Here is an 11,801-nt window from a genome sequence, read left to right on the forward strand (position 1 = left end):
AGATCACCTTTGATACGAGCTTTAAACACACAAGCATGCTGTGTCACGATCCTGGGTCTTAGGACCCAGTGTTTTGAGTTTTAGTTCATCTTAATGTGTATAGTATGTTAAGCTCATTAGGCCTCCTATGTTCATTTGCTTATTAGTTCCCCCTTGTGTTTCCAACCCATGTTAAGTCTCCCCTGCTCTTCATGTGTTTCATGTCTGTGTCTTACGTTGTCAAGTTCCGGTTATCATGTCTGCGTCTCATTATGTTTCCTATTTTATTTGGAAGAGATCCTGTGCTTTTATATCATGGTTTATGTTTTGAGTCCTTTGATGTACTGTTTCTTGTTTCCCTGGATCTCAGTTATGGTTATCTTAGGTTTAGCTCTTTGGCTTTGTTATATGGCTTCCCTGTGTTCCATGTTATGTCCACTGTGATGTTTTGTACCACGTTTCAGGTTCCTATGTTCTGTCTCCCCAGTTGCTGTTAAGTTTGCGTGTTTTAGAATTCAGTCAGTGTGTTTCCTGTTTTACTTTGAAGGTCCATGCCTCATGTGAGTGTTTCTAGCTTTGCTTGTCTCGTCAGTCCTGATTTCTCCCAGCTGTGCCCTCCTTCTGTGTCTCATTCCCTCGTTATCCCTCTGTGTATTTAAGCCCTGTGTTTCTCTTTGTCAGTGTCGTAGTCTCCCTCATGCTGTGTGTGATTCTCCCCGTGGTTCCTGGTATACTTTATGTTTAGCTTTCCCAGTTTAGTTTAGTACTGTTTTTGTGTTTCACCTTTTGCCAGCATTAAAGCTGTGTTTTTGAGTTTACGTTTTGTCTCCGTGAGTTTGCGTTTGGGTCCTCTCCTGCCTGCCACACAGCCGAATCATGACAGCTGGGTATTTCATTGTACTTCTTAGTATACTTCAGGTATACTTCAAATACTCTACATACTACATAGTATACTACAAGCACTACTATACTACAAGTATAGACAATTTTTTTTATACTTTTCTGTATACTTCGAACTGGACTTAAAGTATGCTTAAATGTAATGTGGTCTAAAATCTATAAAAGTACATAGAAAGTGAACTAAAAGTATACTTCCTTGTTTTCAAGTTTTTAAAGTTTACTTATAATATACTTGATATTCTTTTTTGTAAGGGTGAGACTGGTTGTTTGATACAAAGTGGACTGTAATTATGTTTCACATTGTTTGAATAAACAAATGTATTAATATATGAGGTTCAATTCAAGAAATTCCATTTTAGTGTAGCTGCAACTTACTCCTTAAGTTAAAAATGATGCTGCATATTGTAGTTTACATGTCATAATACTCTCACAATGAATTGCATTTTATGGTAATACACTCAGAATGAGGATTTAAGTAATTACTCTTAGATCTACAGTAAAAAAACACCAGAAATCCAGATGGTGTAATAGTATAATCTCAGTAACATCACCAATTAATACATTTGCTGTATTTTACAGCTGTTTCCATGAGTACAGTGAGTTACCATAAAAATAATGTAATCTCATGGAATTTTCCCACAATGACATGCAAATTACAGTACTAAACTGCTAAACTGTTTTTTACTGTTGATTTTGCAGTACTAAGCTATGGAAATTACTGCAAAGGCTAACAGTGTACTTTGTTTTAGAGCTGCTTGTTGGTTAAAAATTGATTTGTGAAGAAATTCATGATGACATTACTTGTTCAGGTGAAAAAATGCTTGGCTTCTCGAGCTCTGACTCTCTCAGTCTGGCTACCATGTGGGAACCCCCCCCCCACCCCACCCCAAAAAAAAAACCAAAAACAAAAAGCTTGTTCTTAATTTCTTCAGTCAGTGATGAGTAAAATGTGCTAGCTTTGTGGGGAATTATTTTTTTGTATAGAGAAATAAACTGGTTTCAGTGTAAATCATCTAAATTAGTGACACTCTATTTCCTTGTAGCTTGCGGGTTATTTATTTTAAGGTGCACGTTTCTGAGTTATGCCAGGGAATCGTGCATCTCTGAGGAGCTATAGTATCCAGGATCAAGCATAAATGATTACACAGATATCAGTATATGTGTGCGGTATCAGTTATCAATGTTGTGCCACAGTTTTCCATTTTGGACTCTGTGTTATGCACTACCTACACCAGTAAGACTCAACAATAAAACCACTGACAGCATAAATGAATGCATTGATCTGGTGGGAAACTTCGGCTCCTAACATTCATATGAACACTTTGTCATGCACTCCTCACTTAAACATACGGAGAATTTTTCCCCTTTTTCTCTTCTTGTGCTTGAGGTATAATTGCATGTATGCTTAGTATCGTAATGTGTATGAGTAAAGGATAAACATAAAAATGTTGCCTTTCAGGGTTGTGTTGGGAAACTGCAGGACTGGTTTGCCAAAAACTACCTAAGCACAGCGGCAGGAGTGGTCTCCATGTTTATCTTACAGGTACAGTTTCTCCCCATTACAGCTGCCAGTTAGGAATGCAGCAGGTGTTGTCCACTAGTGGAAACCTTAACATCCATCAGATCAGCGATTCGTCTAGGGTTGGGGTTGTTTTATTTATTACTTTTATTTTTAGGGTAAACTCAAACATTTTCTGGCTAATGAGATTTTAACAGAATATTGTCAACTTTTTTTCTCTGCTCTTTTTTTTTTTTTTACAGTTTCTTTGCATGTCTATCACCCTCCCTCTCTTTTGCTGCTTTGCTGTACGTGGACAGGGTTACTGAAAAAGGTCCAGAGGAACTCTACCTGCAATTCACAGATACTTTCCACATGTCAAGACGATGCTTTTCCCTATCTCAGCTTTTTATTAATCTGTTCCGAACACCAAAAAATCCGCTGCTATTTCCATCTGTCAAAAAGGGAGCTAGCTGATTATCGCCATTAAGAATGTCATATGAGGTGACAGATCATTAAATGTGATACGGAGACATGTAATTGGATAAAAAGTGATGACATGATTGTGTTAGCACTATTCCAACCCTGTAGGATGTCAAGACATTTTCTCCCTGTGAGTGCTGGGTGTTCACCACTTCCTTGTATGTTAGACTTGAGATAGACTAAAACCATAGCAAAAGGACTCAAAATCTTGTAGGTAGTGTAGTGGTTTTTAGTACTGACATTTCACCCCCTCTTCTGTAAGAATTAGCCAACACCACCTGTCTTAGAAATGTCCTGCTTCTCTTCTAATTAAAGTCCTGGCTAACGTCACATCCTGGTGTTTTTAAAGTGAATCTGAGCATCTTCCATCTTCTACTGTTATCAGCTCAGTTTGGTAGACTGTCTAAAACCAGCATGTAGGCTTGTTTAGCCTCTTAACATCCGCCAGGTCATCAGTGAGTTGACTAGTATTAGCCACATGCTAATTAGGAATATTTTTGTGAGCTAGACAATGTTACTTTTCAAATGAAGTCACATACTTTTAGGCATTACAGTTTTTCTGATAAAAGCTTACCCCTCACCCCTAACACTAACCTTTGGTTGCCAGTGACAAAGTGGATGTAAATGAGGTTAAGAACTAGCATGACGTTGTAATGAGGTCGAAACTCTCAGTTGACTGCAGCAATGTTCTTAAGGTAGTGCCATTAAGATCAAATTATCTATAACCTGGTGTGCTGTGGTAATAAAGAAATCACAGTTGTCTCAGTTTTAAGTTGTGAAGTGTTTTAATTTTTTATGATTTCTTTATTTAATCACGTTTATGTGTTTTCTGGTTTAGCTGATCCAGCTGATTTATCCTGTGAATTCCCCAGTAGTTCTTGAAAAGAGGGGCATTTAAACTTGTGTATGGTCCCTTAATGTGTTTAATAAAATAATATATATGCTCATTTTGATTTATGGTGGGTTTTTTGTGTGTCCGTTTGTCTTATCTGCCAGTGCACTTTCTAAGAGATGAGTCAGAATGCAAGCCCAACCCACAGATCTCTGGTATTTTTAGGATGTTCTTGTTTGGTAGGGCCCAACTATTGGCCCCAAATTAGCTTAAAGACCTCATGGGTACCATATCATCCCATTAGAGCACTTTGCTTTTAGACAGCTGGGTTACTTGTTGCTCCTAGAGTATTTAAGTATTTAGTATTTTGCTCACAGGGGGTCATATGATTGCTGGGGTTTTCTCTGTTTTCTTTGTTGTAAGGTCTTTAACTTACAATATAAATCGCCTTGAGGCAACTGTTGTTATAATTTGGCACTATGTAAATTAAGTTGAATTCCTAGAGCTTCTTTTCTCATTACATCCGTCATACTCCACTAACAAATAACAAAACAATCAAACAAAACAAGAAAAACACTACAATACTCCAAAAACACATTTGCGTACCTCCAGATTTTCTTTCTCTCTCTTTCGCTCTTTTTTTAATTTAATTTTTTACGTATCTTAAATGTCACCCTTAAATGTTTTTTTGTCTTTCTTATTATGTATTTTTGTGCTGGCTTTGAGCAACTGTCTGAGAGCAACTTTTTAGCCCTGAAAACACCTAAATACAGCTTACAGTTAAACTGCTAAAAGTGACATGGGAGTAGTTTCCTGCTACTTTCGGCTGCTCCCTTATCACAAGGGGTCACCAATGAGAGCAGTGCCACATGTCTGATTTGGGAGATCCCCTTCCTGATGCAATCCCAAAGGCAAGTTGTCTTGTCTTGTTGCTGGAGTCTTGAAGAGTACCATCACAAAGTTAAAAAAAAAAAAAGGCAAAACCACTCATCACCCTTTAAGGGTAAGTATATGGGACCTTTAAAATATGATGAACATTTAGAGTATTATGTAGGATTAGGAAGAAGTAGGTATCTCTGAATTGTGAACCGGCACTGCATGAAATAAAGAAATGTATTTATAGATAGCGGTAGTGCAACGGGCATCAATCTGGATCACTGTGTCTGTCTTTTGACTTACATGGCAGGTATTAATGTAATGCCTGTGGCCATGTGGAAGCTTTGATAATGAAGGTGATGTTTATTAAAAAGCATCTCTGTGGCGGCAGAACCACACAGGATGCTTGCGTTTGAGCTGAAGATTTATCAGTCTGGCATGGCGAGAAATGCATGTTAACAACATCCTCCTGTGGTGTGATATTTGTCCTGATTGATGTCTCCAACAATTTCTCCTGAGATGTTTTTATGATCGCTGTCTTCTTTCAGCTTCAGGCATCCTTTGAGTGTGTTGTTGTGGAGTGGCATATTTAACCCTTTAAGACCTATAGAACCAAGTTCGCCAGAGCTTATATTATATTTTTACATGCTGTGGAGCCATTTTTGGGAGCATTTCAAGTTGATATACATCAATACAATCATTATAGCCCAAATTTTAATAATATGTCTGCATTAAGTGAATAGTAATTACATAAATTGCAAAAAAGTGCAATAAACTACAAAAAAAATTTAAATAGTTTTTTTAACGATGTTTTTTTTAACATATATTTCTAGTTAGAGAAATTTAAGAGGTTTATCCCTCAAAGCTGTAAATACAAAAAGTTGCACAAAATAGTTTCCCACCACAGGAAATTTATTTTGAGTGTCTTCATAGTTTTATTTTTGAAATACACCAATTTTTATATACTGCAGGAAAAACAAAAATAAATATTATAATGCAAATTTGCAAAAAAAACAGCATATGCATCAAAATAAACTATTTCCAGCAGTGCAATTTGAGTCCTAAGCATCCCAGAAACGACACAGAAAGTCATAAATTCAAACATAACTTTTAAAAACACCCGTATAGGCTCATAAGGCCCTGATAGTAAAAAACTACATTTCCGCAAAATGACGTCACTTCCGGTTTCGGGCAGGACATGGAGGACATGCAATAGTTTGTGCTGATGGACGTAGGATGTATTACAAACAGCTTGATCGGATCAGTGTTTCTGGAATATTATGTTTTTGTTGCTGCAAGTGCTTTTTATGCAGTTTTTGCAAAGTTATATGTGGAAAGAAACTGTGACCTAGGACAACCTGGTGGCATAAGATGTAAATACCACTCCTCCTGGTTTCATATGCAAAAAAATTTTATTGCGCTAGCTTAGGTGGTTGCAGTGCTACCCAGATTTAAAAATAGTTATGCAAAACAGAGCGTGCCCGCTCCCACCGGCTTTTAAAGGGTTAATATCTAATAGGTTTGCTGCGCTTATCACTTGTATTTTTTAATTAGCTGGAACAAAGAAAGTTTGAGAGAAATTGTGTCAAATTAAGTGTTCTATCATGTACTGCACCACCATGTTCACTGGCCCACATAGCAAAATTGGTATGGCCCGGATCAGGCCCACACAATGTGCTTACCCATATGGAAAAGATATATATAAATCTTATAAGGTTTGTATCTGTCTTGTGTGAAACTTGTATGAAAAGCATACAAGAGTAAAAACAGATATAAGATCCCTTGAAAAATTATATAATGAAACTTGTATGTTTTGGATGCTTACTAAAACAATATACTGTATGAAAGTAATGTGAAAGTGGCCACTTTCATGAGTAAATCATGTAAGCCTTATATGATTTACTCATGAAAGTGGCCACTTTCATGAGTTAAGTCATATAAGTTTTTACTATTTCTTTTCCATATGGGTACACATGGCCCACATACCGCAAAGAATGACGACCCTTTAGTGGCCCACACATGGGCCAGCACAAGGCCAGTTGCATACACACTGGTGGTCCTGTGCTGGCCCATGTGTGGATTACCTCTGGCAAACCTGATCTGGGCCACCAAAGGGCCATCAATCTTTGCGGTATGTGGGCCATCTGTAGGTGGTGTGCAGCCACGGGCCAGTTATAGACACACTGCTGGCCCTGTGCTGGCCCAGAACAGTTTTACCTCTGGCCCCAGATGTCAGCCTAATGTATACCTTAATCAAGCCATGCAATAACAACATGTGCCAGAACATGCAAAACAGGCAACAGTAACAATGCCGTTAACTCTGTTCAGACAGTGAATGGACTGATTCTTATATGGCGCTTTTCTAATCTCCCAGATTACTCAAAGTGCTCTATACAACATGCCACCCAATCACACAATCACACAATTTCGCTTAACTGAGTGCATTCATACACATTCATACTCTTGACATGCAGACTGGAGGAGGCAGGGATCGAACCACTAACCTTCCGATCCGTTTGTAACCTGCTTTACCACCTGAGCTACAGCCTCCCACTGGCAAAGATGAGTAAACCCTCACTAGGTTTTGAATAAAGTACACTCACAAACCTGTCAAACCTGCATTTGAGACATTGGCTACCATAGCAGTATAGTATGGCATTTGGGTCTTCTAACTAAAATAGTTAAATAGGAACATAAATAGTGCCATTATTGCCAGACGTGGCCCACATCTGGTTGACATACACCCTGCCATGACACCAGTCAGTCAGAAGTGCCAGCTTGATGCCAGATCCGGGCTAGACCTGTTTTCCATGAGCCTGGGCCCCATAACCCAAACCATAATCGGGCCAGATATTGCATGCCAACGCATAAACAGTGGCGTCATTGCCAGACCTGGCACACATCTGGTTGACATACACTCTGCCAAAAAACCAGTCAGTCAGAAGTGGCAACTTGATGCCAGATCGGGGCCAGACCTGTTTTCTGTCGGTCTGGGCCACATAAACCAAACCACAATCGAGCCAAATATGGCATGCCATCACATAGTGCCATCTATGCCAGACCTGGCCCATATCTGGATGACATACGTCTTATCATGCCAGAAGTCAGCTAGCAGTGCTGACTTGATACCAGATCCGGGCCAGACCTGTGGGGGTTGGTTTTATAATGTGCTAACAAGATGGATTGATGAGAACACAACATCTGTTTGTTAAACAAGCTGAGGGAACAAATGCAGGCCAGGGACTGTGTTCAATGATTACAGAGTTAAAGCACAGGATGAGCTGCATTTGCAGAAAGATTTGGACCAAAATCAATCCATCTTAGTTGCTTTGTCTTATTAGACATTATGAGACAGCTCTATAGCAATACTTGTCCTAAATACATGTTGCAAATATAGACTGTATATAAAAGATGCACAAACACACTGTTAGTTCACCCACTGATTTCTAGACCGATCATTTTGAAACTTTAGCATTAGCATATTGGCGGCCCATGTTGAATGAGGAGTAACTTTGGAGTAGAGAGTGGTCAGATAACACTAGCATGGTTATCTATTTAGGTTCTCAGTCATCCAGGCCGTGGTAGCCTTGCATGCTCGGTTAGCAATCTGTATCCATAAAATGTACAGGAACAGGTAACATAACTATGTCCCTTTGATACAATTATGAAAACTGCAAAATGTCCAATAATGCCCAACCTGTTTTTGTACCAACTGGGTTATTTTAACATGAGAGGTTATAGGGATGGTCTTAGTTTTAGAAACAACCTCAAGTGTCCATGATAAGATCAAAATGAACCAAGCAAGACAAATTAGCATAATTAGCCACAATCAGGAAAAAAGTGCAGATAGGGAAACATAGACGTGATGGGAGTTTATGTGATTTATAACGCATGCTTCTTTGGTGTTCTTTTTGGAGAGAAGATGAACAAACTTAAATTATACGTTTTCAGTAAGTTTTCAAAATGTATGAAATGGTTGAAGGTTCAAGTTAACATGGCGCCATAGACCTTTGTGTGTTCAGTGGACCAGACAGACAAATGGTGCCACTCCCAGGTGAATAAAGTTTTTACATTATGGTACAAACAAGACATGACTGTGATTGGTTAAAAAGTTGGGGAAGAGCCTTGGCTCTCCCTCATTTGGCACTTGGTTTGACTCCTGGCTCATCTTACATTCAAGTCCAGTTGGGCATTTCCCTGTGAAGAGAAAAAGGGGAAAAAACTCCTCCCTACTTAGTCAAAGGAGCTTGCAAAGAAAAGCGTCTGGACTTCTTTAAGTTGCTTGAAGACGTTTCACCTCTCACCCGAGAAGCTTCTTCAGTTCTAAGGTCAAATGGTGGGGAGTCCTAGATTTAAACCCAGTGGGAGTATCCCCCCACAGAGGGACAAAAGGACCCCCTGATGATCAGCCAGGGTTTCGGGTGAGCTCATTGTGAAACCTGGCCCCACCTTATCATGTGAATTCCATAGGTCAGATGGCCCAGGATGTGAGTGGGCGTTTCACAATGAGCTCACCCGAAACCCTGGCTGACTGGGACCCACACCCATTTTCACACCTTGGCTCAGGCGATTAGAGGATCATCAGGGGGTTCTAAGCCATTTATCAACAACAGCACAAATAAAAGGAAACTGCATGAATCCAGTCTTGATGACTGTTATGTGACCCCATTAAAAAAGCCCTTTGATCCAAAGGCTTTGTCCCCTGACCTCGGGTGTTTTCTGGACTACTGCAGCACTCCTCTGAGACATTAATCAACATCAAATTCTGAACTGACAGATAAGACATAAGATGTGAGCTCTCAGCTGCCCTCAAAGGATGCAAAGTATGGGTCTTCCACAGATCAAGGAGGCAAAAAAGAGACCAAAGCACAAAACTTGATGTGTGAGAGGATGCTCTTAAACCCCTCACCAACATTTGACTACAATGGACATCTTGTCACCCACATTGTATCCCTTTAAGATTTTTGGAAGATGAAGACAGCTACAGTAGAAAAATCAAAGTTGCCAAATATTTCAAGATGGACTATTTCCCATTGCTGGACTCACTGTGAAAGATCTGGACCCCACACAGCATTCAGGTGACCACAAAAATGTTCCTTTGTGGTTTGGCACCATGATCTTTTCCTGACACTCAGCTTGCAGCTGACTCCATACTTCACACTCTCTCGTCTCAGGTCCCCGGAATCAGGAAAAGGAAGAAGACGTCGTTAGCACCTGACCAATCAGCCTTCCTGGCAGAGCACCTTGGCTCCACTGCAACACCGCTCCGCTGCAGCGGAGCCAGAGACCACACCCCTGCCACAGATTTAGACCTCACAAGTTAACTGATAACTTGCCTTTCTATTTTCCGTTCATCCCACAGACTCTCCGGAGCTGAGGGAGGAGGGCGATGCATTCTATCTATCCTGCTAGGAGATCAAACAGAACAGGATTACACTGACTGACTCCCAGAAAAAGAAGAAACTCCTAAAGGAAAAGCAAGAGAGCTCTGAAGAGCATTGTAGTACACAGCAGGTATCGTTAAATAAAAAGGAAAGCAACAGGATGATGTAATTGCCACTGATTAGTTAGCAAAATGTCATATGACATTAGCCTGAAATGTTGGAGTGTTTCAAATCTGCAACTCATTCAGCTTTTAATGACAGAAAAGTCATCTTATCAAAATTCCAAATACTACACACAATGTTTCTGTTAGCAGTTCTATTGTGAAAGAATTGTTCAGTTGTTTTTCTTAAATAATCAAAAGAACCAGATTTTAAAATTCATGATCATTACCACAGAGTAGAGATTACGATAAATACAAACACTGTGATGTGTGTGTTTCACTACTCCCTCTCTCTTTTTTTTCTCCTTGCCTTTCCCTGTATTTACAGGTGCCCGGAAACTCCTGCTGGGAAGGTCTCTGCTGAAGTAGCTCACTGTATATACCGTAATACAGATTTAAAGTTGGTTGTGTCAACAAACAGGTACAATAGGAAAATATTTATGCATTTGTAGAGCAGTTTTAAAGTACAAAAAGTGCATTTTCTATTGTGAAAGAATCAGCTGCTTTTGATAGAAAACCAGTGTAGTGCATAAAACTCTTACTTGACTTCATCACTGCCTGAATGACATGACAATAAACGTATTTTAAAATTACTTTTCTCTGTTTGTTCAATCAAGTATACTTTTTATGTATGGTTTTTACTTACCTTCACTTCAGCATTGTTACTTACACAGGATACTTTCACTTGTATCTACTTGTAAAATATTATATTGGTTCTATTGTGAGATATATACACATTTCTGCAAATACAAAATTGAAATAGTCTTCTATATGAATTTGCCCCAAAAAACCACAAGGTGGGAGCATCAGAAAACGGCTCAGCCACTTGAGGTAGATGAACATGTGTTACAATGTTTCTTTCATACTTGAATATAGCCATAATTTGTAAATTATGTCATATACAATGCAGTGAATTTATCAGAGAATGTATCTCTTTATTCATTTATTTAAGCTGGATAAAATAAAGTGGGATCAGCAGGCTCCATTTCCACAGGAAGCTGAGATGTGTGCAGTAAAGAGGTGTGTTCTCTGCTGCGGTCAACTGGGGAGCAGCCTCGGAGCTGGGGGAGCTGGGGGAAACCAACAGACTGACTACACTGATTAAGAAGGTTGGCTCTGTGACTGGCTGTAGACTCAACACTTTTAAAGCTGTGATGTGGAGGAGGTCACTGAGCAAACTGTTAACCTTCATGGATAATTGTGACCATCCCATGCTTCACTTACTTGACAGGCAGCAGAGCAGTTTATACGGACAGACAAAAAATCCTTTATACCTCTTGCTATTCCCCTCTGGCATGTTCTCTGTATTTAAAATTTTCATTGCCATTAAAAGATATACCATATTTATCTATCATTCTATGAGACAGTGAGAGAGATGACACAGAGAGCAATGAGATTTAAAAAACAAAAAACTGTATATATATATATATATATATATATATATATATATATATATATATATATATATATAGTTAAAAAAATCCCTGAATATAGAATAATAATTATAGTAAATGAAATGATGACTTGTTATGTCTACCCTTTGGGTAATTTGAGATAAGGTGTCTAAAATAGTATAGCCAGTAGGCTTAATTAAAGTTACAGTTAGAGCTTCGCATTCAGAAATAAACAGTTTAATCCAAAACCTGATAACATATAAACCCTTGGTCCTGGGATTTTAAAGTTTTGAC

The 11,801-nt window shown here is 39.0% G+C and overlaps 1 protein-coding gene across 8 annotated transcripts in view; it reads left to right on the plus strand.

Moving 5' to 3' along the window:
* LOC102313002 (leukocyte surface antigen CD53) overlaps window positions 1-10,942 on the plus strand; it is a 35,858-nt gene extending 24,916 nt beyond the window's left edge. For 6 of the 8 annotated variants that reach the window (XM_005940106.3, XM_014339335.2, XM_005940107.3 and 3 more), the window contains 2 exons: window positions 2,339-2,422; window positions 2,641-4,311. In XM_005940106.3, coding sequence (XP_005940168.1) covers window positions 2,339-2,422; window positions 2,641-2,706 — 150 coding nt within the window. In that variant the 3' untranslated portion in view covers window positions 2,707-4,311. Of the gene's footprint in view, window positions 1-2,338; window positions 2,423-2,640; window positions 4,312-9,930 lie in introns of those variants that run through there. The other 2 variants (XR_001336947.2, XM_042227869.1) reach the window with 2 other exon arrangements.
* The last annotated feature ends 859 nt before the right edge of the window (window positions 10,943-11,801 follow it).

The sequence above is a fragment of the Haplochromis burtoni genome, unplaced genomic scaffold (genome assembly GCF_018398535.1).
Source record: "Haplochromis burtoni strain Fernald_Lab_line unplaced genomic scaffold, NCSU_Asbu1 Contig_286, whole genome shotgun sequence".
In the NCBI taxonomy this organism is placed as follows: Eukaryota; Metazoa; Chordata; class Actinopteri; order Cichliformes; family Cichlidae; genus Haplochromis; species Haplochromis burtoni.